Source organism: Microtus pennsylvanicus, chromosome 14 (assembly GCF_037038515.1).
Source record: "Microtus pennsylvanicus isolate mMicPen1 chromosome 14, mMicPen1.hap1, whole genome shotgun sequence".
Classification (NCBI taxonomy): Eukaryota; Metazoa; Chordata; class Mammalia; order Rodentia; family Cricetidae; genus Microtus; species Microtus pennsylvanicus.
In genome coordinates, this window is record NC_134592.1 from 5,251,020 (window position 1) to 5,276,535 (window position 25,516).

A 25,516-nucleotide genomic window follows, 5' to 3' on the forward strand; every position below is an offset into this window, starting at 1 on the left:
AGGTTCCTGCCCTGTTTAAGTTCCTGTCCTGAATTCTTCAGTGATGAACAGCAATGAGGAAGCCTAATAAACCTCTTCCTCCCCAGGTTGCTTTGGTCACGGTGTCTAATCAGGGCAATAATGACCTACTAAGACAGCCCTGTAAGGCCGGTCCTGACCAGGCCTCCTCACTCCTGAGGAGTCCTAGCCTTTGCCTCCCTCCTGCACTCTGACGTGTTCCTCCCCACTGACCCACTGTTCTTTCTGCACCCATCCAAAGCCTGTGCATCTTGATGGATCCAGCACCGGGAACATTCCTGCCACCAGAGAATTCCCACATACCTGCAGGCTTGGCACACACCTGCCCCACTCAGACTGAGCCAAGGATAGCCCTCCTTGCCCACCTCTGGTTGAGGAATCCTTTGCGTTTATTTTCTTCTCTTGTTTTCACAAGTGAAGTTACTCGTGTCTTACCATGGGGGTAGTGTCTGCTCCTCTCTTTATCCTAGGCTATTAGCAAAGGGGTTCCTAGGAGGCAGGGCAAGCCATCTGAATGAGGAGAGAGTAGAGTTTTCTGGCGCTATTGGTTGGTATCTTTCATGGTTTCTTCGCTCTCGGGAATCTGACCATAGGAAGTTTCACCTATTAAGATGAACGGGCTTGATTTTGATGAATTACAGTTTTATTTTTCTTTCTTTTTTCTTTTTTTTTGTGGGGGGGTGTTTTGTTTTGCTTTTTTTTGCTTTTTGTTCTTTGTTTTGTTTTGCTTTTTCGAGACAGAGTTTCTCTGTGTAGCTTTGGAACCTGTCCTGGAACTCACTCTGTAGACCAGGCTGGCCTAAAACTCACAGAGATCCGCCTGCCTCTGCTGAGTGCTGGGATTAAAGGTGCGCGCCACCACCACCCGGCCAGGTTCATTGCTTTGAGGCCACTGTTCTACAGCAGATGTGAGTGTGCTTGGGAGTGGAGGATGAAGAGTCACAGGTCCAGGCTGTCCCCTGTGCTGGGACCAAACTGGTAAGGACAGTCTGGCCCTATCCCATCATCACTCCAAATAGTATCACAATAAACAAAGATCACATGGGCATTCCTAAGCATCCCTCCTTCCTCAGAAGCCCTAGCTTGGGAGCCAATGGGACCCAAGGCCTGAACTAGCCCTAGGACAGCCTCTATCTATACCTTTTTGCTCTGCTCCCATGCTTGGTCGTGCCTGGGACTTGACTTTGAGAGCTTGCCACAGTGTCATGGTGGCAGAGAAAACATTGTCTCCTGGTCCCAAGATCAGCATCCCCAGCTCAACGGGCAGCATATCATAGCCTGACGATATTGTTTCCTCTTGGCCCGGTCCAAGGGAGGCAGTAAGGACCTGGCAGATGCTGCCCAACACAGCTCACCACAGCCCACCTCCTCTGTCACTAGCTAGTGTGGCATGGACAGAACTGAGGTCTTCGAGGCTTGCCCAGGCCTTGGCACACCAGAACACAGTCCTCGCCGCTGCCCTCACCCCTTACCAAAGCCTGGCTAGGGAAAGGTAGAGCCAAGAGTCATAATGCACACAACCCTCTCACCTGTGCCAGAAAGGGGCTTAGATAGGGTTGGTCTACAGCTTTGCCGAAAGGAGAAAAACACCAGCCCTACCTTTTTTTTTTTTTTTTTTTTTTTTTTTGGTTTTTCGAGACAGGGTTTCTCTGTAGCTTTGGAGCCTGTCCTGGAACTAGCTCTGTAGACCAGGTTGGTCTCGAACTCACAGAGATCCGCCTGCCTCTGCCTCCCGAGTGCTGGGATTAAAGGCGTGCGCCACCATCGCCCGGCCTACCTTTTTTTTTTTTTTTTTTTTTTTGGTTTTTCGAGACAGGGTTTCTCTGTGGTTTTGGAGCCTGTCCTGGAACTAGCTCTTGTAGACCAGGCTGGTCTCGAACTCACAGAGATCCGCCTGCCTCTGCCTCCCGAGTGCTGGGATTAAAGGCGTGCGCCACCACCGCCCGGCTCGGCCTACCTTTTTTTAAATGGGGCTAAAGATTAGCTCAGTTGGTAGAGAGCTTGCCCATCACGCATGAAGCCTGGGTTTCATACAGCACTGCTTTTTTAAAAAGGGTGGTGGGCACGGTGTTCATGCCTATAATCCCAGCTCTGGGAAGGTAGGGGCAGAGGATCCAGAGTTCAAGGCCATCATCCTCAGCTTCATAGTGAATTCAAGGCCAGCCTGGGAGACATGAGACCTGTCTCAATAAATAAGCAAACAAACTGTACAAGTCAAGAAGGTGGTACCTATATTCTCAGCTGCTCAGGAGGCTGGGGCAGGAAAGGCACTGGAACCCGGAAGTTTGGGGACAATCTATGCAAAAATATGAGATTCTCATCTTAAAACCTAATAGTTAGACCAGGCGGTGGTGACACACATCTTTAATCCCATCACTTGGGAAACAGAGGTAGGCAGATCTCTGTGAGTTCAAGGCTAGCCTGGGCCAGCCTGGACTGAAGAGTGAGTTCCAGGACAGCCAAGGCTACACAGAGAAACCCTGTCTCAGAAAACCAAAAGAGAAAAAACAAAACAATACTAATAGTTGGGAAAGCTAAGAGGGGTTCTGTGTACTTGCTACTCTTGTGGAGAACCGGAGTCCATTTCCCAGCACCTGGCTGTGGGAACAAGTCTTGAGCACCATGAGGTTAGGCTCCAGGTCTGCAGACCTGTGTGGACTCTGGCTAGGATCTCAGATCTCGGAAAGGTCAGGCTCCCTACAGCAATGCTGCTGTCTCCCGGAACAGTACAAGTTGAGCACACAGCAGGTCCCATGCTGGGACGTGGGAATAGGTGGTAATGTATCAGACGGGGACTTCTCTGACCCTTAAGTGAGTCTTGCTCCATGAGTTAGAAACATCACGTGACCTTGCCCGGGAGGAGGGGAACAGCATGAACATGCTCTTGATGACATCAGGGATGGGTCAGCCCCTTGGAAGGACACAGCACCTGGGCACAGCCTTGATGCCCATTTCTCTTTCTCCGCTCCCCACAAATGGGCTGAGAGCCGCCTGTCTGCACTGTCTGCATCCTGAATCGTTTGCCCACGAGCTCAGAGAGCATTTCCCTCCCCAGACCCCACAGGCACGTCCAGCATCCTACCCACCACGCCCTCCAGTACCCTCCAGTGCCCAGCCACCCGTCCTCTCCCTCCTTGGGCCTCCTTTGCTGGTTGATTCATTTGTCTAAAGTACTCTGGAGGCTTAGCCTTTGACCTGTGACTTCTTGTATGTCATACAATCTCAGAATCCCCTCCTTCAGGATCCTCACAGTGAGCACACCCTGACCCTCCATTCCTCCAAAGCCCATCTGAGGGCTAGAGCCTAGAGCCTAGGCAGAGCCCTCCAGACCAGTTCACCTCACAGGGAGTGGCCCCCAAGTCTGTTTACTACCTGCCTCCCTGCCCTTTTGAAGACATCAGCTTCCTTACCCAACGTTCACCTGAAGTGTTCAGTGGGTGCCCCATGACTACAGCTATCCCACACACACACGGTACCTTTCCCAGATCTAATCACATAACCCACAGCTTACATCCCTGGGACATTTGCTGTTTGAGGGCCCATGTCCTAAGAACTAGCTCTGCACAATGCCTCTCCCAGACGCCCATCATACCCAGTCTTCTTGAGGTTCTTGGGTCAAGGTCAGCCACCTAGCACCGGGATTTATTAACCAAGAATGAATTGAGGAGCACAAGGGGACCCCTAGCTCCCCGCTCCACAAGCCACCTCAAGAAGTTAGGGAGGGAATGGCTAGATTCAGGTTGATGTAAACACTGGGACCAGACAGATAGGATGGCCCTGGCTTCAGCAAGGGAAGGACACAAGCAGCAGCCCAGACACTCAGATTTACAGATCACCTCTTGAGCCTCATCTATTGTGCTCCCCATCCAAGACAGCTGAGAGCCAAAGACAGGCAGGGTCTGCCACTAACTGAGGAACTCTTGGAGGCTATGCCAGGGGTGCTTACAGGCCACTCTCCTTACTGTAGGCCTCCACTCTCTAGGCTCATGCTTGGGTTGCCGTGTCGTGGGAGTGTGGAACCCAGAGCCAACTTCAGGGTGCTCATCAGGCACTGCGGGATATAGTCAGAGGTGGGGACAAGGCCCAGCATGGAAGGCAAAAAGAGAGGCACTGGCCACACTCCACCAGGTGAGGGGTGTAGCCATGGGCCCTCCCTGTGCCCCTGAAGAGCTGTCTCCAAGGACAGCTGCTTGCAAAACAGGTGACTCTCAAAATCCAGACTCAGAGAAGCAACTCTCTGGGTAGGGAAGGGACATCCAGAGATGGGCACAGGGATGGAGCTACCCTACCGTGCACAGCTGGATCCACGCCCCTCTACAACAGGTCAGACTGGACAGCAGCCACCCTGCTCTGGATCACAAGGATGCAGATGTGAGCACTGGGCAATGCAGTGAACACGGGCCTGGCAGGTCATGGGTCTGCATGGTGCTGCAGGTGCCAGGCCTGGAAGATATGTAACCATTACCCCTCACAGATAAGGCCCTTCAAACACCCTTGCTGAAGACCCCTGCCACAACGAGACCCTCCCAGTCCCAGTGAATTCAGGGTGGAGGTCAGGGAGAGATCGCCTGCAGACAGACGGTCAAGGTCTGTGCACTTGGCCAGGGCACTGCGGGACTGGCCAGTGTCTGGGGCAGGGCCAGGCTGGGGTGATATGAGGCCAGACCGCTCTTCTGGCTGAGGCTGCACGCAGCTTCAACTTAGGAACGAAGCTGGCACCTGATCCCGTTTGATACTGGCAGTTATGAGCCCAAGTCACCCACAGGCAGATAGTTTGTACAGGAAGAGAAGAAGTATAGGACACTTCTGAACCCGAGCTGGGAAGGACAGGGACATAAGGCCTGGACAACTGTAGAGACTGAGGAATAGGGAGAGGGAGGTCAGGATACCTCAGGAAGAGCAGTCTGTAGGGGCAGGCGCAGTGAGGAGGGAGAAGAGTGTCTCTGACACAGGGCCACAGTGGACCCCACCCTGGAACTACTAAGAATCACCTGAAGAGACCCCAGAAATGCCTGCTTGCTCCAGAAGTACCTGGCTGCCCCGGGGTGCCCGACACTCACCCGTCCTTGCCACTCTGCCCAGTTGTTAGGCAGGGGACTCGTGAAACAGGAAGAACAGCCAGGCTTTGGGTACAAAACTGTAAACACAAGTCTTTAAAATGACAGAGGCCGCCCTGGCCCCAAACTCCGAGCCAGGGGCCCCTACCATAGGTCCAGATCTCCTGGAACATTGCCCTCCCTTCCCACCCTGGCAGCCCAGCGGGGGTTGAGGCATCTATCTCCGCTCGGGACCAGGCCTCACCCGCTGCCCTGTGCATCGAGGTGAGCCAGTGGCATGGAAGCTGAGGGTCCGCGGTCCGAGAGATTCCTGAGATGAAGAAGCAGACGCGCCCCGGAACCCCAGGCACTCACTGCACAGGTACTCACAGCACCTGTCCCTAATGGGAGCCTGCCCCATCCCATCCCATGCAAACCGCGCAGCTAGTCCAGCGTCTGTGCAGCCCGTGGGGCCCTGTCACGTGTCCAACGCATCACGAGTGGGTGAGGGTCCGTGGGGGCGCACTGGAGGACCATGCAGTGGTGGAGGCGGCGGCACCGAGTTGCGCTGGGAAGGAGGCGGCTGCAGCTCAAGCGCAAGTGCAGGTGGTGGAAAGTCACGAACCTGACGACGGTACTCAAGGAACGTGCAGGCCTTAGTGGCCAATGCCACCACGTTCTTGCCCACGAAGATGGCTGAGACTCGGCTATCTCGGAAGAGTGCCATGTTGGCGGCACGAGCTAGCACGGCCACCACGTTGACAGTGGCGAGGCTGAGCACCGGGTACAACATCATCTTCTGTGGTGCAATGTGCTCCCCTTGCATGCTGACCTCGCTGAGCGCCACGCAGGGCAGCACCAGCAGCAGCATGTAGCAATAGAAAAAGGTGAGGCCTTCGGCCCACAGAGGCAGCCCGGTGCGCGGTGGCTCCCAGAGGTTGGCCTGCATGTCCAGCAGATCCAGCAAATCTAAAGCCACCCAGAAGAGGCGGCCACGAAGGTCCTCGCGCTTTCGGAAGGTGCGCACATACTCCATGCGATCTAGTGCCACGAGCAACAAGAACAGGCCTGGCACGCACACTGACAGCAGCAGTGTCAGTGCCTTGCGAGCCACCGGGTCGGCCGCTCCACGACGCGCCGCCTTGTAGTTCTGAAAGATGAAATAGAGTTTGATCTCCAGCACGAAGATATAGAGGAACCAGAGGATCATAGCGTAGCCACGCTTGGCAGTGCGCACCTCGGCACCCACCCACACGGCCACGTAGCGCAACACCAACAGGAAGCACACATCGCCTACCAACACAATTATGCACACGCCGATCTTGCGCGGGCCCTGATTCTGCTCCACCAGGTATGCGTCCATGACTGCCATACTTCCCATGATCACCAGCGTGGTCAGGCACACGTGGCGCCGGTCAGGAGGCGGCAGCACCATGGTCAGCGGCCCGGGCTCGGCCCTGGCGCGCAGTCCTCACACAAAGCGGGACGAGGTCCTGCTGTGTCCCAGAGAAGCAGCGAAAGCAACGCTCAACCCTCCGGCATGGCGCCGCGCATCCTGGTGCGGGGGGTTTGTCCAGCTGCCTGGAGTGTGCTGCCGCTCCCAGCCGGCGAGTTCGGAACCTGAGAAAGACCAGATATAAGTCAGATTGTGCGGCAGAGTGGCACGGAGGCTAGGGTTGGCAGGGCGCACGCCAGCCTTCCCAGGCCTGGCTATTTCCTGCGTGTGGTGCTGTCCCCACGCCCGGTGCAGGAGGCCTCCTTGGACGCACGCACGCGCCGCTGCTAGCACCCGAGACCTGGAGCCCCGGAACGGGGCCTCCAGAGGGCGCTGCAGCCCCACCTGAGGGACCGATATCATTCCCGCCACCGCCAGGAAGGAAATGGAACGGAAGTGGTTCCCCCCACACCCCGGCCGCCACTCTAAAAGCACTGGTGATTTGTCACGGCTGGACCCAAACCTCCGTCTCTCCTGGCTCTGACACCCTGGACCACAACGCCCGGACCGGCGGCTTTAGGCCACTTCTTTTGGAAGGTTCTGGGCATTTTGAGGTAGCTGTGCTGTACTAGGCGCACAAGGAGAGTTGGAAACCCAGATCCCACCCTGGAGACAAGGCACTGAGCAAGTTTTTCAATCCTAGATGGACCGTCATCCAAAACCTGAGATACCCACCCTCCAAGTCCCTCGTACTTTCCTACGACTGCCTTGTACCCCACCACCCCCCTTTCCTCTACCCACAGCTCAATCTCTCCCCTTCCTGTGGCTATCTAGGGCAAAGCAGATCATTATCTTCCCTGACCCACCACCGCTAGCCCTCGCTCCGGAGAAGCCTCTGGAGAAGCGCTCTTCTCCTGGCCACACCTCCTATCTGAATCAGCACACTTCCAGTTCCTCTGATGGGCTTCTGCTGCTGGCTCCCCTCCACCTTCAGGACCAACCTCAGGAATGCTGTGGCAAGACCCTCTCTTCGCAAGTCCCTAAGACTGGCTGTCATGTCTGTGGTACCCAGAATGTGGGTACTGATATCTGGGCCTGTTCACACTCCTGGCAGCCTTCACCCACCCAGGCAAAAGTCACTTCCAATCAGGGCTCTCCTCTCCAGCCTCCTCAACACCTGGCATGAGGACTCTGTTTACTGTCCTGTCTAGACAAAGACATAAAATTTATTGTCACCCGTGACAGTGATGTATTCCACCACAGTCCATGGTCCCTTCCTCTTCTCAGTTCTTGCCCCTTCTGTTCACCCCCTTGGGTTCTCAAAGCTACACCACAGCTTTACTAAAGTGTTTAGGGAGTCATCTGCCACACCAGGGCAAGGATCCACACACTCCAGTTTCTCAGGTACATACTCCATTTTCACGCCCACTGGTGGCACAGGCTGGCCCCACTCCTGATCACCTGGGACTCCATTGGCTACAGACTAACACTGAGAATTCCCTTCCTCTTAGTGATTGTCCAGGCCAAGTAGTCTCTGCTGGCTGTTCCTTTCTCCCCATCATTTTCACGCCATCACTCCTTGCTCAGTCACTGTCAAATGCCAAACGCCACGAGCAAAAGGCTTTAAACCCCTAGGAGTGCCCTGGCCTCCAGAAAGCCAAAACCCAAGCCTGTCGTCCCCTCCCCCACACGCTGTCCTAGCCATGTTCCAGGGACCAAGCCCAGGTCCACCTGCCCTGGGTCTCTCATGCCAAGCCCTAATGTCCATCTCTACCAAATCTGCCCACTGCTCTAACATCACACACAAATTCAGGGCCTCCAAGCTCCAAAATGCCTGCCTCTCCCTCAGGTTTGCACAGACCCCCTACTCGCTTGGTACCTCCAAAAGAGAGGCTGAGGCAAGGAAGGATCCTCCCTCCCTCCTCGACTCCGGTGAGGAGGGTCAAGCGGCTCCCAGCAGGTTGCGTCTCAGTTTATCTTTCCCCACTAAAGGTTTCCCCAGTGATGCCTGGGCCTGGTTCGGCCGCCATGCAGCTGCCCCTGCCCATCCCACGGCCTGCAGCCTGGGGGCGGGAATAGCACAGGCCCAGCTGGCAGCCGCTGCTGCTGCCGCTGCCTCTGCAGCCGCCGCCTACCGCCCAGCTCTGCCGACCCGCTCGGACCAGCAGCCCGCCTCTGCTGCCCCGCCGTTCGCATCCCACGCCTACCGGGCCGGCCAGATGCAGCGCGCCGGCCGGCCCCGCCGAGCCTCAGCGCGGGGCCCAGGCGCTTGGTGCTGCGCTCCGCCCCTCCGCCGCGGGCACCGCCTCCGGTCGAGGCCCCGCCTTGCGCCCCTGGGACGCTCAGACCCTAGCCAAGAGAGGACCCGGGTCCTAGGGCCGTTGCGTAGTACGGGTTGCCATGACGACAGTTCTGCGCAGCTCCTGCGCCCATGACAGGTGTCACAAGGTGCCAGACAATCTGGCATCCACTTCAGACCCCCGTGGTCTATCCTCTTGGCCTCTCAACACACGCAAAAAAAAAAAAATCGTCAGACAGGTCTCCTCAGTCCTCTTCACACCCTGAAATTCCTCTGTAGCCCTTCAATCTCAGACCCTGACGGCCACTAAAGTGATTCTGCTCACCTACAACAGGCAGACCGCTGGCCAGACGTGGGGGCGGGGCTGATTTATACCTCTTGGCCAGACCTCACCCGAAGCCCACAAGGACACCCTTGTCAGGGCCTAGATCTTAGCTCTATAGTTGTATACCCTGTGGGAGACTCTCAGTCAGTATGAGGATGGGAGTGCCTCAAAGAGAGCTAGCTTGGCGCCGACTTGACCTAACTCCGTGTCCTGTCCTCGCTGAGCGCCCTATTCCTAACCTGCTATGCTGATAGCAGGGTTCCCCTGTCACTAGAGGTGGATAACAAGGAGGCTTACTGGTTACCTACCCTTTCCATGCCCCCCCATCCCCTGAGCTGCAGTGTCCCTCTGGCAAGCATTGAGGATGGAGCTGAAGGGACTTAGGAGCAGGGCTTCCTCAGCACCTGTCAGCACCCTAAACAAGACACTGGGTACACTGGTGGCCAGTTCTGAGTAAGTGGTGAATTCTGTTCTGGTGACTAATCTGTGGCCCTCCCTTGGCCCTGGGAAGCTAGAATAGCAAGCCATGGTGGGCCCAGGGTGGGGGGAGAGGGCAGTTCCAAGATGCCCATCAGTAGAGAAAAGTAGGGAAGAGTAGTAATAAGGAGTATTAATAGCAACCAACCCTCTCATTCCTCCTAAGTTGTGCAATGGGAACCCAAAGCTCGCCTTTGCCCAGCAAGAGGCCCTACATCTTGCAATGAATGATTTGTATCTCCTCAGCCTCAGGGATCAGAGGGCTGGACATCAAGGCCACGCCAGACCCAGCATGGAGAGAGGAGGTAGCAGTTCAGCCTGGGACCTGGGAGTAACACATCCTGCCAGCACCACCACCCTATCCCGTCCAAGGTTGGGAGAGGGGTACTGGGAGGAGAGGGATAGGCAGCCCGTGTCAGTCCTGTCTGGTCTGTTTCTTGCTGCTTCGCTCTCCTACTTCCTCTTAGCCATAGCTAACCCAACCCTCACCTAAGACCTGTAAGCTTGTCTCAGCGTCCTGGAACCTACGGCCAGATGATCTAATGCAGGGAAAGGGACTGACTCACAGCTGTGTTCATAGTCAGGACCACAAAGAGACATCACCCTGGACCACATGAGTAGCCCAGAGTCTTAACAAAAGTCCTTAAGAGAAAAGCTAGAGGATCAGCTCAGAGGGATGAGAAGAGGCCTCATCAGCAGCTCTGAAGGAAGAAGGGCCCAGGAGGCCAGGGTCATGGACTTCTCTAGAAGGTGCTTACATCAGCACATGGACTCTTACACAGCCTCAGAAAGAAGCAGCCTTGATTCTAGCCTACTGAGGCTTGGGCCTATACCACACACAAGTCAATTGTGTTTCTTCAAGTGGTTTGTTACGGCCACAGTGAGAAATCAATACAATTTCTGACCACAGCAACTCTACACAAGTAAATCCAGAGATCTTCACGGTGTCGTCCATAAGTAAGAGGAAGTCAAAGTCAGCACTGTGGCCATCGTTCCGGCTACTCAGGGCTGGATGGAACAGCCCTGAGTACGGTGTGCGCTCAGGGCTCAAGGCCAGTATCTTACGGCGAAAATTAACTGAAAATGCACATAGGCCCCTAATGTAAACGCAAAGTTGGGAAACTTTCAGAAGTTAAAAATCAAAAGAAAAGCCTTACAACCTGGGACAAAAATAAACAGATTCTTAGACATGAAACAAAAGCACCGTTCATCAAAGGTAAATTGGGATTTGGGTAAAACTTGAGGCAGAGAGATAGCCTAGCCCAGGCAAGGCCCTAGGTTCATCCTTCAATACTCACAGAAAAAATACAAATGAACTGCATAAAAATCTACAGCCTTCTGTCTGAACTGGAAGTGTGTGTGGCTAAGTGAACCAGAGTGACGTTAGCATCAGTGAAGTCCCCTGTCAACCACCAGAACCAACAGAGAGGGGACATTGCTCTCCAAAAGTTACTATTAAGAGAATTAGGGGGCTGGAGAAATGCCTCAGTGGTTAAGAGCATTGCCTACTCTTCCAAAGGTCCTGAGTTCAATTCCCAGCAACCACATGGTGGCTCACAACCATCTTTAATGGAGTCTGGTGCCCTCTTCTGGCCTTCAGGCATACATGCAGAAAGAATATTGTATAAATAATAAATAAATAAATATTTTTTTAAAAAAAAAGAGAATTAAAAGGTCAGCCAGGGGGTGATGGTGCATGCCTTTAATCCCAGCACTAGGGAGGCAGAAGCAGGGAGATCTCTGTGAGTTCAAGGCCAGTCAGGGCCAAGTTCCAAGACAACCAGAGTACACAGATGGACAAAAAAACAAAGAGGGAGGGAGGGAGAGAGAGAGAGAGAATTAAAAAGTGAAGAATGGTAACGCACATCCATAATCTCCGCACTCAGGAGAGGGAGGCACAGGACGGCTCAGTTCAAGACCAGGCTGAGATCCACCCTTCTGAAAAAGAACCCAGACAGTGAGAGAGGGAACGTATTTGCAAATCATGTATCCGACAAAAGACCTCAACAAAAACAAGGAATTCTCATGCTCACTTGGCTTGCAGCTTTTTTTTTTTCAGCTTTATGGTGGTGGGAAATTGATCCATGTTCACAGGAACCATACTTCAGATGCCTATGACCCTGTCCCACGCTGGGCAGCTCAGAACTGCAGCAGGTGTGGGCCTCGGTGTCCGCATCACGTCTACGGTGCACTGTGCTGCGGGCTGTGGCACACTACTAGGTCAGCACATGCAGTTTTCAACTCATGATGCATGTATCATGGATTTGGATTTGATCGCATTGAAAAGAGAGGATCATCTTATTTGGGGGGTTTGGTTTTGTTTTTCAAGACAGGGTTTCTCTGTGTGTGGCCCTGGCTGTCCTGGAACTCACTCTATAAATCAGGCTGGCCTCAAACTCACAGAGATCCACCTGCCTCTGTCTCCCGAGGGCTGGAATCTCAGCAGTAAGGAGCCAGGCACAGGGGTGCACATCTTTAATGCAGGCACTTGGGAGGCAGAACCAAGAGAGTTCCTGTGAGTCTGACACCAGCCTGGTTAACAGTGAGTTCCATGACAGCCAAGGCTACATAGTGAGACCCCATCACAGGAAGACAAACAACCCAACCTAAAAAATGGGCAGGAACTATGGACATGGCTTGCTAGAGCACCTGCCCAGCACGAGGAGGCGCTGGGTTCAATTCAGTATTCTCTACCTCCACCACCAAAATCAAGAGATCTAAACCGGGTGGTGGTGGCAATGGTGGTGATGGTGGCGATGGTGGCGCACGCCTTTAATCCCAGCACTCGGGAGGCAGAGGCAGGCAGATCTCTGTGAGTTTGAGACCATCCTGCTCTACAAGAGCTAGTTCCAGAACAGACTCCAAAGCTACAGAGAAACCCTGTCTCAAAGAAATAATAATAATAATAATAATAATAAACCCACCAGGTGGTGGTGGTGGCAGTGCATACCTTTGATCTCAGCACTTGGGTGGCAGAAGCAGGTGGATCTCTGTGAGTTCAAAGACAGCCAGGGCTAAATAGAGAAACCCTGTTTCAAAAATAATAATAATAATAATAATGATAATAATATTATAATAATAATAAATCTAGCAGGAACCCACCGCGTGTATTTGCCTGCTTGGTCTGGTGTGGCTATGCATCCTTCTGCCCAAGTAAAACTTTTTGCCTTGTTGAAATACTTAGGGTTGCCGGGCGGTGGTGGCGCATGCCTTTAATCCCAGCACTCGGGAGGCAGAGGCAGGCGGATCTCTGTGAGTTCGAGACCAGCCTGGTCTACAAGAGCTAGTTCCAGGACAGACTCCAAAACCACAGAGAAACCCTGTCTCGAAAAACCACAAAAAAAAAAAAAGAAAGTGAAATACTTAGGGTTGGCTGATCATTTTCTTAGAACCCTGGACCTATTTCTTTTCTTTTTTTTTTTACTATTTATTTATTATATATACAATATTCTGTCTGCATGTATGCCTGAAGGCCAGAAGAGGGCACAAGACCTCATTACAGATGGTTGTGAGCCACCATGTGGTTGCTGGGAATTGAACTCAGGACCTTTGGAAGAACAGGCCATGATCTTAACCTCTGAGCCATCTCTCCAGCCCCCCTGGACCTATTTCTAACATAAATACAGGGCCATGGAGCCTTTATTTTTTTTTTGGCAGATCCAGCATTTAATCCAAGTGGGTGTTACAATATTTGCATTATTGACTGTGTAATAATGATTGAGAAAAATGTTCAACTTACATTTACAAAGGAGTATTAAGGGAGTTCAGAAATTCTCTTAAATAATCTATTGGGATGTTTGAAAAATAATTTACTCTTGCAGAAGTTTAAGCTGTCGATATTCAGCATGTGCCTCTTGAGAAACACATGTATGTGTGTGCATGTATGCTAACTACATATATACATGTTACTGAAGTAGATATGTATCTATACATATGAATAAACATTTTGCTTATAGAGAAAAAAAAAAACACAGGGCCATGTACCACCTAAAACCCTGTGAGCCAAAATAAGCCTTCCTCCCCTTAAGCTCTCAGTTATTCACTTCAATAACAGTCACAAACCAACTGACAGTTTTGGGGGTTATATGTAGCTGGGACTTACATCGGACAGTCAGTTACAAACAGACTGAGAAAGATAATCATAACAAAAACAGATTCTCTTCATAATTCACGTTTTAAAACAAGTATACGGAAAAATTGACAACAAGGGAATAGACAAAGCAGTCTCCTGTAAACTCTTGCCAAAAAAAAGCACAAGTCATGTCAAAGTAGACTTCTGAAGATGATGACCAGGAATATGTGAGTGTCCTACACCTCCTGCACCCAGACACAGACACAAAGTAGACTTCTGAAGATGATGACCAGGAAGATGTGAGTGTCCTACACCTCCTGCACCCAGACACAGACACAGACACAGAGTAGACTTCTGAAGATGATGACCAGGAAGATGTGAGTGTCCTACACCTCCTGCACCCAGACACAGACACAAAGTAGACTTCTGAAGATGATGACCAGGAAGATGTGAGTGTCCTACACCTCCTGCACCCAGACACAGACACAAAGTAGACTTCTGAAGATGATGACCAGGAAGATGTGAGTGTCCTACACCTCCTGCACCCAGACACAGACACAGACACAAAGTAGACTTCTGAAGATGATGACCAGGAATATGTGAGTGTCCTACACCTCCTGCACCCAGACACAGACACAAAGTAGACTTCTGAAGATGATGACCAGGAAGATGTGAGTGTCCTACACCTCCTGCACCCAGACACAGACACAAAGTAGACTTCTGAAGATGATGGCCAGGAAGATGTGAGTGTCCTACACCTCCTGCACCCAGACACAGACACAGAGTAGACTTCTGAAGATGATGACCAGGAAGATGTGAGTGTCCTACACCTCCTGCACCCAGACACAGACACAAAGTAGACTTCTGAAGATGATGACCAGGAATATGTGAGTGTCCTACACCTCCTGCACCCAGACACAGACACAAAGTAGACTTCTGAAGATGATGACCAGGAAGATGTGAGTGTCCTACACCTCCTGTACCCAGACACAGACACAGACACAAAGTAGACTTCTGAAGATGATGACCAGGAATATGTGAGTGTCCTACACCTCCTGCACCCAGACACAGACACAGACACAAAGTAGACTTCTGAAGATGATGACCAGGAAGATGTGAGTGTCCTACACCTCCTGCACCCAGACACAGACACAGACACAAAGTAGACTTCTGAAGATGATGGCCAGGAAGATGTGAGACTTCTGAAGATGATGGCCAGGAATATGTGAGTGTCCTACACCTCCTGCACCCAGACACAGACACAAAGAGAATTCTGAAGATGATGACCAGGAAGATGTGAGACTTCTGAAGATGATGACCAGGAAGATGTGAGTGTCCTACACCTCCTGTACCCAGACACAGACACAAAGTAGACTTCTGAAGATGATGGCCAGGAAGATGTGAGTGTCCTACACCTCCTGCACCCAGACACAGACACAAAGTAGACTTCTGAAGATGATGGCCAGGAAGATGTGAGTGTCCTACACCTCCTGCACCCAGACACAGACACAGACACAAAGTAGACTTCTGAAGATGACCAGGAAGATGTGAGTGTCCTACACCTCCTGCACCCAGACACAGACACAAAGTAGACTTCTGAAGATGATGGCCAGGAAGATGTGAGTGTCCTACCCCTCCTGCACCCAGACACAGACACAGACACAGAGTAGACTTCTGAAGATGATGGCCAGGAAGATGTGAGTGTCCTACACCTCCTGCACCCAGACACAGACACAAAGTAGACTTCTGAAGATGATGGCCAGGAAGATGTGAGTGTCCTACACCTCCTGCACCCAGACACAGACACAGACACAAAGTAGACTTCTGAAGATGATGACCAGGAAGATGTGAGTGTCCTACACCTCCTGTACCCAGACACAGACACAGACACAAAGTAGACTTCTGAAGATGACCAGGAAGATGTGAGTGTCCTACACCTCCTGCACCCAGACACAGACACAAAGTAGACTTCTGAAGATGATGACCAGGAAGATGTGAGTGTCCTACACCTCCTGCACCCAGACACAGACACAGAGTAGACTTCTGAAGATGATGACCAGGAAGATGTGAGTGTCCTACACCTCCTGTACCCAGACACAGACACAGACACAAAGTAGACTTCTGAAGATGACCAGGAAGATGTGAGTGTCCTACACCTCCTGCACCCAGACACAGACAGAGTAGACTTCTGAAGATGATGACCAGGAAGATGTGAGACTTCTGAAGATGATGGCCAGGAAGATGTGAGTGTCCTACACCTCCTGTACCCAGACACAGACACAGACACAAAGTAGACTTCTGAAGATGATGGCCAGGAAGATGTGAGTGTCCTACACCTCCTGCACCCAGACACAGACACAAAGTAGACTTCTGAAGATGATGACCAGGAAGATGTGAGTGTCCTACACTCTCCTGTACCCAGACACAGACACAGACACAAAGTAGACTTCTGAAGATGATGACCAGGAAGATGTGAGTGTCCTACACTCTCCTGTACCCAGACACAGACACAAAGTAGACTTCTGAAGATGATGACCAGGAAGATGTGAGTGTCCTACACCTCCTGTACCCAGACACAGACACAAAGAGAATTTGGAAAGAGAAAGTTTCAGCAGGGGCTTAAGGAAGCACACGTGTCAGGGTTGCAGAGCTGCTGTGGCCAGCGGGACTAGTGGTTCCGCTGATCACTGTGTTGAGCATCTGCTGGGGACTCACAGCAGTGTAAGAAGCACTGTAGAGAAAAAATAGGGCACAACAGCCGGTGACAAACCCCTGTGTGAATGACTGGGACTGAGCAGGGGGTTTGAATGCAGTGTACAAATTAGCCAGGGGCGCTGGATCTGTGGTGTTTCCCTAACATTGACGGTCATGCTGTCATTACATCTTGGTGAGTCCTCTGATGTTGCGGGAGCTCCTTCCGCTCCTTCAGCCAATAGCTGCTGAGATACCAGCCCATTGGGGTGTGGTCTCTCTCCCTTTAAAAAAGCGGCCACTTCCCTCTCCTGCTCTCTCTCTGGCTTCCGGCTCTGACTAGGCTCCTTTCCTGACTGTACAGAGGGCTGTTGTCTGGGACGGTGATCTGTAAGTTTTCCCCTTTAAATAAATAACCATTCTATTAATCATAATTCCAAACTGGTGTGGGTTTGTGACTTACGCCTTCACTCTGACTACAGGAATAGTCTCTTAGGTGGTCATGGTAATGAGCTTCATGCCTACAATGTCATTTTTATTTATTAATTGTATGTGTTTGTGTGTGCATGAGTCTTCACGTACCGTGTGTAAGGGCCTTCCATGGAAGTCAGAGGATGTCAGACGCCCTGATATTTGAGTTATAGGTGGTTATGAGCTGTGTCATGTGGATGCTTGAAACTGAACCTGCATCTTTTGCAAGAGCAGTAAGTGCTCTTGACCATCGGGTCTTCTCTCCAGTCCCAAGCTTTATTCTTTTTTAAAGTGTGAGCTACACAGCAGATTCAATGCAATGCCCAGCAAAATTCTTCAAAGACCTCAAAAGAACTGTACTCAGCTTCATATGGAAAAGCAAAAAACCCAGGACAGACAGCCAAAACAATCCTGTACAATAAAAGAACTTCTGGAGGCATCACAATCCCTGACTTCAAACTCTACCACAAAGCTACTACAAAGCTACAGTACTGAAAACAGCCTAGTTTTGGACAGGAGAACCAATGGAACCGAATAGAAGACCCGGATATCAATCCACACATCTTCAAACACCTGATTTCTGACAAAGAAGCAAAAAATATTAAATAGAAAAAAGAAAGCATATTTAACAAGTGGTGCTGGTATAACTAGATATCAACATGTAGAAGAATGAAAATAGATCCATACCTATCACCATGCACAAAACTCAAGTCCAGATGGATCAAAGACCTCAACATAAAGCCAGCCACACTGAACCTCATAGAAGAGAAAGCGGGAAGTACACTTGAACGCATTGGCACAGGTTCCTAAATATAACCCCTTCTTAAAGATGACCTGGATTTGGTTCCCAGCACCTACACTTGTTGTAGTTCACAATAGTCCATAATTCTAGTTCTGGGGGGAGGGGGAGCTGATGCGCTCTTCTGACCTCCATGTGCACCAGGCCTGCATATTGTGCGCATTCATACTCACAGAGAAAACACACACACATACAAAAGTTAATCTGAAGCAGCAGCAGCAATCCAGAGCTGGGAAATGGCTCAGTGGTTAAGATCACTGATGCTCTTACAGAGAACCAGGGTTCAGTTCCTAGTACCCACAAGGTGACTAAAAGCCTTGTATCTCCGGTTCTAGGGTCTCTGACATGCTTTTCTAGCCACCACAAACACTGCATGCATGTGGTACACAGGCACACATGTAAGCAAAGCATCCAAACACTTAAAATATTTATTTAATTTTATAAATGAAATTTATTAGTCTTGCAGGTGATATAATCAACTGAAGATAGGCTTTTGGAATTAATAAGAGAGTGTAGTAAGCTCACTTATCCTCAGTCAATATGCAGAAGTCAGTCATGCTCTGCAATATTCAGCAAACGTGGTGTTAAGACAGAGACAAAGAGAGGAGGAGAGTTAATAACACTTCAAACCAAATATGCATGAATAAACCCTACCAAACAAGACAAATTCTCCATCTAAGGATCCATGAAATATCAATGAAGAGATGTCTTCAGAAGTTGGAAGAATCAAAATTATGGAAACATGGAATCTCTTGCCTTATACCAACTTGTTGTTGTTGTTGTTGTTGTTTTGGCTTGGAAGTATTGTTTGTTTGCTTGTTTGAGGTTTTTTGGGTTTTTTATATTTTTGAGGGGATAAGTTGTTGTTTTTATTGTTTTTGTTGAGACAGGCTCTCTCTCTCTCTACATGGCCCCGGCTGTCCTGGAACTCACTCTGTAGACCAGGCAGGCCTTAAACTCACAGAGATCTGCCTGCCTCTACTTCCCGAGTACTGGGATTAAAGGTATGCACCACCACGCCTAGCCAACCTTTTTCTAATATTACTCACTCTGAAATGTCCATGGGATTGCTTTCAGGAGAAAGAGACCTAAGTTAGAGCACGTAATTTACAAAACGACAGGCAAGATGAACAAGAGTAAGAATAAGGAGCTCAGCAGCAAGCCAGTCATGGAGGCGCAGGCCTGCAATCCCAGCACCAGAAGGCTGGCACAGGAAGCTCAGAGTTCACGGCCAGTCTGTGCTACCCCATCTTGAACCAACAAAGAAGAATCCAGTGTAGTCACACACACCTACAATCCCAGGACTTGGAAGATGGAGGCAAACGGACCAAAAATTCAAGAATTCAAGGTCAGCAAATTCCCAGGAACCTAGGTATAAAAGTGGCTAGAGTCCATCTACCTGGCCAGTATTTAAGCTTGCTTCAAATTTGGCTTTAAAAAAAAGAAGAATTCAAGGTCATGCCTGTGGGGGAAGGTGCCTACCACCAACCTTGATTAGCTGAATTTGATCCAGAGAATCTAACAGTGGAAGGAGGGAACTGGCTGCTCTAAGTTGTCCTCTGACCTGCACACACATGCTGTTGTCTTAGGGTTCCCACTGCTGTGAAGAGACACCACGGGACGGAAACTCTTATAAAGAAAACATTTAAGAAGGGCAGTGGTGGCCGGGCGGTGGTGGCGCACGCCTTTAATCCCAGCACTTGGGAGGCAGAGGCAGGCGGATCTCTGTGAGTTCGAGACCAGCCTGGTCTACAAGAACTAGTTCCAGGACAGGCTCCAAAACCACAGAGAAACCCTGTCTCTAAAAACCAAAAAAACAAAAAAAAAAACCAAAGAAGGGCAGTGGTGGCTCACACCTTTAATCCCAGAACTGGGAAGGCAGAGGCAGGCGGATCTCTGTGAGTTCAAGGCCAGCTGGTCTAAAGAGCAAGTTCCAAGACATCTAGAGCTGTTACACTGTCTCAAAAATAAAAAAGAGCCAGGCAGTGGTAGCGCATGCCTTTAATCCTAGGCAGAGGCAGGAAAATAGCTGTGAGTTCGAGGTCAGTCCAGGCCCAGCAGTGCCATGGCCGGGTCGAACACCTACATCGATAGCCTCATGGCAGATGGGACCTGTCAGGACGCAGCCATCATAGGCTACAAGGACTCGCCCTCCGACTGGGCCGCTGTCCCCCGGGAAGACCTTCGTTAGCTTTATGCCAGCTGATGTTGGTGTCCTGGAAGGCAAAGACGGATCAAGTTTTTTCGTGAATGGGTTGACACTTGGGGGCCAGAAATGTTCTGTGATCTGGGACTCACTGCTGAGGACGGGCAATTTACAATAGATCTTCATACAAAGAGCACCGGAGGAGCCCCCACCTTCAATGTCACTGTTACCATGACTGCCAAGACGCTAGTCCTGTTGATGGGCAAAGAAGGTATCCATGGTGGTTTAATCAACAAGAAATGTTATGAAATGGCCTCCCACCTGCGGCATTCCCAGTACTGACCTCATTTGTCCCCTCCCCCATCGCTCCCTTGAGCTTTTGCACCCTTTCTTTCCATACACACACATACCATTATTTTGGGGGACATTACCCCATTTCTCTTTTTTTTTTTTTTTTTTTTACAGATTCATCCTTTTATTAGCCATGGTATCAAAGAGCCTAGTCGAAAAGACCAAAGCCCATGTCGTCATCAGACTCCTCGGATTCTTCCTTCTTTGCTTCCACTTTCTTCTCCTCAGCTGGGGCAGCAGCGGTGGAGGGGGCAGGACCGCCTGCTGGTGCGGCTCCGGCTGCTGGAGCAGGCCCACCAGCCCCTACATTGCAGATGAGGCTCCCAATGTTGACATTGGCCAGGGCCTTTGCAAACAAGCCAGGCCAGAAAGCTTCAACATTGACACCAGCTGCTTTAATGAGGGCATTGATCTTATCCTCCGTGACCGTCGTGGAGGATGAGGGCGGAGTAGATGCAGGCGAGCTCAGAGACGGAGGCCATGATGCGGACTGCCGGCACTGTGCTAGTCGCCGGATGAAGTGAGGGCCTCACCCCAACGCGGCCTTAGCTTCCTCGGAAGAACCGAGCACCTTGGCGGCAGCAGAGGAAAAGCACCCCATTTCTCTTATTGCTACCAAGACCACATGGGCTATGGGCTAGGGCTGGACAGACAGATACCTCCCCTTACCCATACCCCCTCCTGTGTGTGTTTGGGGGAAAAAAATTGTTTTTTGTTTTTTTCTGAATAAAAAAGATTCTACTAACAAAAAACAAAAAAAAAGAAATTAAGAAAGGAAGGAAGGAAAGAAGAAAGAGAAAGAAAGGAAAAGAAAAGAAAAACTCAAAGAACGGGGCTGGAACTAGTTCAAAGAGTAAGGCCGTGTTCAGATCAACGGCACCTCCTTAGAGCCAGACACTGTGCCATGTATCTGAACTCCCAGAGCTAGGGAGGGCAGAGACAGGGCTCACAGCCCGCCAATCTCACCAAAATCACTAGCTCCGGTTTCAAGAAAAGACCCTGTCTCAATAACTAAAGGAGAGAGGCCAGAGAGATGGTTCAGCGGTAAAGAGCTGTTAAGAGGGCTTGCGTTCAACTCCCAGCACTCACATGGGGCTCACAACTCTCTGTAACTGGAGTCCCAGGGGATCTGATACCTTCTTCTGGTATGCAGATGTGCATGTAGACAAAACACCCATAAAGATAAAAAAAATCATAAAAACAAAACAAAGTAGAAAGTGATGATAAACACACCACACAGAGACAGACACAATAAAAACAGATATGACAGTGGGGAGTTGTGGTGCACACCTTTATTCCCAGCATTAGACGGGCAGAGGCCAGCCTGGTTTATAGAACAAGTTCCAGGACAGTCAGGACTACACAGAGAAACCCTGTCAGAAAGGAGGAGGAGGAAGAAGAAGATCTGACCAGTCCTTTGCTGAAGAAAAGAGCCAGCGCTACAGAGCTTGCCCAGTGAGTAAAGTGTGGTACAAACATGAAGGCCAGGGTTTGGAGCCCAGAACATACATAAAAGTTAGGTGGGCATGCTGGCCTTGCCTGTAATCCCAGCATGGGGGAGGTAGAGACAGAGGAACCCTGGAGCAAGCTGTCTAGCCAGACTAGCCAAAAATAGGCAAACTCTGAGTTCAGCAACAGACTCTCCCTCAACATAGAAGAGGACGAGTGAGTAGGGGAGGTAATCACATGTGCATATGCCTACATATGCATGTGTGCACGCCCCATGCACACAAGTGCCTACAGACATATAAACATGCATATACACATGTACCACACACATGTGTACATACGCATAAAGTAAAACCAGAAAGCTAAGCAAGTACTCGACTTCAGCAATCAAAGAAACACATGAGACAGAATGACCACTTAACATTCAGGGGCCTACAGAAGCTGAAGCAGATGAATGGAATAAGGGACCCCAATAAGAGCTCAAAGGCATTGGGCTGCAACTGTCACCCTGACAAGAGATTATAGACCTCATGTCCACGGACCTGATCTGACTGTACAGCCAAGTCACTGCTCCAGAGCAGGACTTTCTCCGGCTTCAGAGAACCAGAGCTAGCTTGGGCGTTGGTCTCTGAGAAACAGAGAAATCGGTACACACATCTCACTGGACATGTGCTTCAGTGAGAACAACACTCACAAAGTGAATCTCTTAAAACGTCGCAGAGCAGGCAGGGTGGGGAAACACAAGGAAGGACTCGTGTTAGCTGCAGGTACAGTTTCTGAAGTGAGTGCTAAGGCAGCCCAGAGTGCCACAGGGAATTCTCCGGGGAGGGGGTGACACTGAAAGGCATCCGGGGGTGGGGTGTTTTGAGACAGAGTCTCGTTGTGTCTCATCCAGACCTGGCTGGCCTGGAACTCAGTATATAGACTGAGCTAGCTTAGACTCACAGAGATCCACGTGCCTCAGCATCATGAGTACTGGAATTAAAAGTCTGTACCATCACACTTGGTTACCTTAGTTGTCGGGGAAGGTAACATAGGGATGTACAGCCCGTCAAACACCTCCTGCACAGCTCGAGAACTCAGGGTTCCAACACTAAGCACACTCTCATTCGGTTACCTCTTCAACAAACTAGAGTGGCAGCCATTGCGGTGATAAGAAAGCAAATTCCAGGCACAAGCCAAAGCAGATCAGGGAGCCCAGGTGAGACACCCAATCAAACTAAAGCTTGAAAGTTAGACCCTGAATTCTTTCTATAAGAAAGTGCAAGCCGGGCGGTGGTGGCGCACGCCTTTAATCCCAGCACTCGGGAGGCAGAGGCAGGCGGATCTCTGTGAGTTCGAGACCAGCCTGGTCTACAAGAGCTAGTTCCAGGACAGACTCCAAAACCACAGAGAAACCCTGTCTCGAAAAACCAAAAAAAAAAAAAAAAAAAAACCAAAGAAAGTGCAGTTGTTTATTTTTTTAATATATATATTTATTTATTATGTATACAATATTCTGTCTGTGTGTATGTCTGCAGGCCAGAAGAGGGCACCAGACCTCATTACAGATGGTTGTGAGCCACCATGTGGTTGCTGGGAATTGAACTCAGGACCTTTGGAAGAGCAGGCAGTGCTCTTAACCTCTGAGCCATCTCTCCAGCCCCAAGTGCAGTTGTTTAAAGAAGTAAACCAAGGGTTTGTGTCTTTCACTTATTTCCAACCGTAATTATTATTTTTTCTTTTGAGACATGTTCTCATGTATCCCAAACTGGCTCCAACCTGCTATGTAGCCTAAGGATGACCTTTAACTTCTGAGTGCTGGAATTACAGGCACGTGCCACCACTCAGTTTATCAAGTACTGGGAACAGAACTCGGGACATACACGCTAGGCAAGAGCTCTACCAGCTGAGTTACACCCCCAACTCCACAATTCACTTCCTAGGACAGCTGAGAAATTCCTGTTGTTTGACCCAAACAAATCAACAGAACGATTAGGTCTTTCTTTTGCTGGTCTGTGTGTGTTTGTGTGCTCATGTGCACAGGTAGAGGTCTGAGATCAACACCAGGTATATTTCAGTTTGCTTCTCCACCTTATTTCTTGAAACAGGGTCTCACTGAACCTGGAGCTCTCCAATTCACTAGACTGGCTGATTAGCAAGTACCCAGGATCCTCTTGTCTCATTTCTAGTACCTGCTTCATAAGCAAATAACTCCAAACCCAGATTCTTACATGGATTCGGAGGATCTGAACTCAGATCCTCATGTTTGCATGACAAGCCCTTTACTCACTGAGCTATCTCCCCAACCCTCTTTTTGACCAAAGGATGTCACAGGAAAGTACTGAGATACACATAGAAAATATTGTGAACAGAGAAAGCTCAGAGACGTCCAGGAGCCATGGAGCAGCAGCTAACGATCGCTGCTTTGTCCCTTAGGTGTATGGGGGTGAGAGGTGACACTGACTTATCTAGTTCCAGGCTCCCTGGTTCCCATCCCAAGGCTTCAGAGGCCTGACAATTATCCCTACAGTATCATCACATGGTCCCTAAGGTACAGTGGTGATGCACAGGCAGAGTGGTCAAGGGGAAGCAGGGCTGCAGATAGACCACACAGGAAACGAGTCTGGCCCACACCCTCTCTGAGATCAATAAATCTCCCCTGACTGCCAGGCACTGTGGTACTGTGGCTTGCACGTCCTTTCTCTTAGGATGAGTATGAGGGGACCACCATTCCAAGGCTAATCTAATAATCACTTCCTGTTTGTACAACCTCAGGTGACTCCCCTTCCTGTCCCTGTGACCTCATTTTTCTAGCTACTGCTTGTGGGAGACCTGAGGCTCAGGCCTCACACTTAGATCTTGGCTTTATCACTCCCAGCAGGGTCCCACCCACACCAGGGTTCTCAGCAATTCTCTGGTCCCAAACTCAATTTGAAAAGCTTGACTACCCACCATGTACCCAACTTGAATGTCATGGTGAGAGCTGACTGCGCATACCCTTAGCTTATTCAACTCTCAGACCAGGACAGTTCATGACCAGGACACCAGACCCCATTCCTAGATCAACCAGAACCCATGTAGTTCCCCAGGCAGGCCTCACCTTCCTTTTGCTAGACCCCAGAATCTCTCCAAGTCAGAAGGGGCCATTCAAAATAAAGAGCAGGCCTAGGCCCACTATGCTGGGTTCTCCTTTACCACCTTCCCCTCATGCAAGGCACTCACCACTCCAAACAAGTGCTGCTGTCCTCATCCCGAACCCACCCTCCGCAGGCTTCTCACAGGGTCTCAGCACACCACAGCCTCCCTCTGCCCAGCACCCTGCACAGCACTCCCAGCTCCCTCCAGCCCACCTGCCCCACTGCATAGCGACTGTTCCCAGGTTTACACTGTGGGCTCTCCACTCTGACCCCACCCTGACCCGACCCCATCAAAGAGTACCTAGTGATTTTTGGCCAAATGGCTAAGGGGAGAGATAAATATGGCCGGAGAATGAGAGAACCATGCAAAGGGTAAAGATGTCCCCAAACCCCGACCCCGGGCAACTAATACCCTAAGAACAGGGACAGCTCTGAGCCCAGAGTGATGGCAGTGTCTAAAACCAGCCAACAACTTTAAGAGCAGTGCCACCAGCTGTCAGAGAAGGGGCTGCTGGGCAGACAACTCCCTGCTTCAGGCTGCGCTCCTTCAGGAAGGGTCTTCCTGCCATTCGAAGGTTTGTAGCCCGTACCTTTTGCTCATTTGCAGAAAAAATTATTGGGTACTTAGAATAGGGACTTACAGCTCAACACAGCCAAACATTCTCTACCGTCATGCTCTTGGTGTTGGTTCCCTCAACCCCACAACCTCTGTGCACCGTGTCTCCAGGTATGGTCATCAAGTCTCATGCCTTGTGGGACCTCCCTGCAGGTGACTCTCAAGCTTTGTCCTGTAGGGACTCTGGGCTCAGAGCTGTCCCTGTTCTTAGG

General features: G+C 50.5%; 2 protein-coding genes and 2 pseudogenes across 4 annotated transcripts in view; 1 reads left to right on the forward strand and 3 right to left on the reverse strand.

The window, feature by feature from the left end:
• Positions 1 to 25,516, reverse strand: part of Tedc1 (tubulin epsilon and delta complex 1) — a 520,546-nt gene that overhangs the window by 484,158 nt on the left and 10,872 nt on the right. The gene's annotated exons all lie outside the window — the stretch shown is intronic.
• Positions 3,990 to 8,819, reverse strand: Tmem121 (transmembrane protein 121). 3 transcript variants are annotated; one of them, XM_075948222.1, is made up of 3 exons: positions 8,369 to 8,679; positions 6,352 to 6,674; positions 3,990 to 6,204 (listed from the first exon to the last, which is right to left on the reverse strand). In XM_075948222.1, the coding sequence occupies exons 2-3, from the start codon at positions 6,487 to 6,489 to the stop codon at positions 5,533 to 5,535; spliced, it is 810 nt and encodes a 269-aa protein (XP_075804337.1). In that variant the 5' UTR covers positions 6,490 to 6,674; positions 8,369 to 8,679; the 3' UTR covers positions 3,990 to 5,532. The 3 variants fall into 3 exon arrangements, with proteins under 3 accessions (XP_075804337.1, XP_075804336.1, XP_075804335.1); XM_075948221.1 differs by lacking the exon at positions 8,369 to 8,679 and adding an exon at positions 8,697 to 8,819 and having other exon boundaries at positions 3,991 to 6,674; XM_075948220.1 differs by having other exon boundaries at positions 3,991 to 6,674.
• LOC142834640 (profilin-1 pseudogene) lies at positions 19,689 to 20,209 on the forward strand (annotated as a pseudogene).
• On the reverse strand, positions 20,211 to 20,709 carry LOC142834641 (large ribosomal subunit protein P1 pseudogene; annotated as a pseudogene).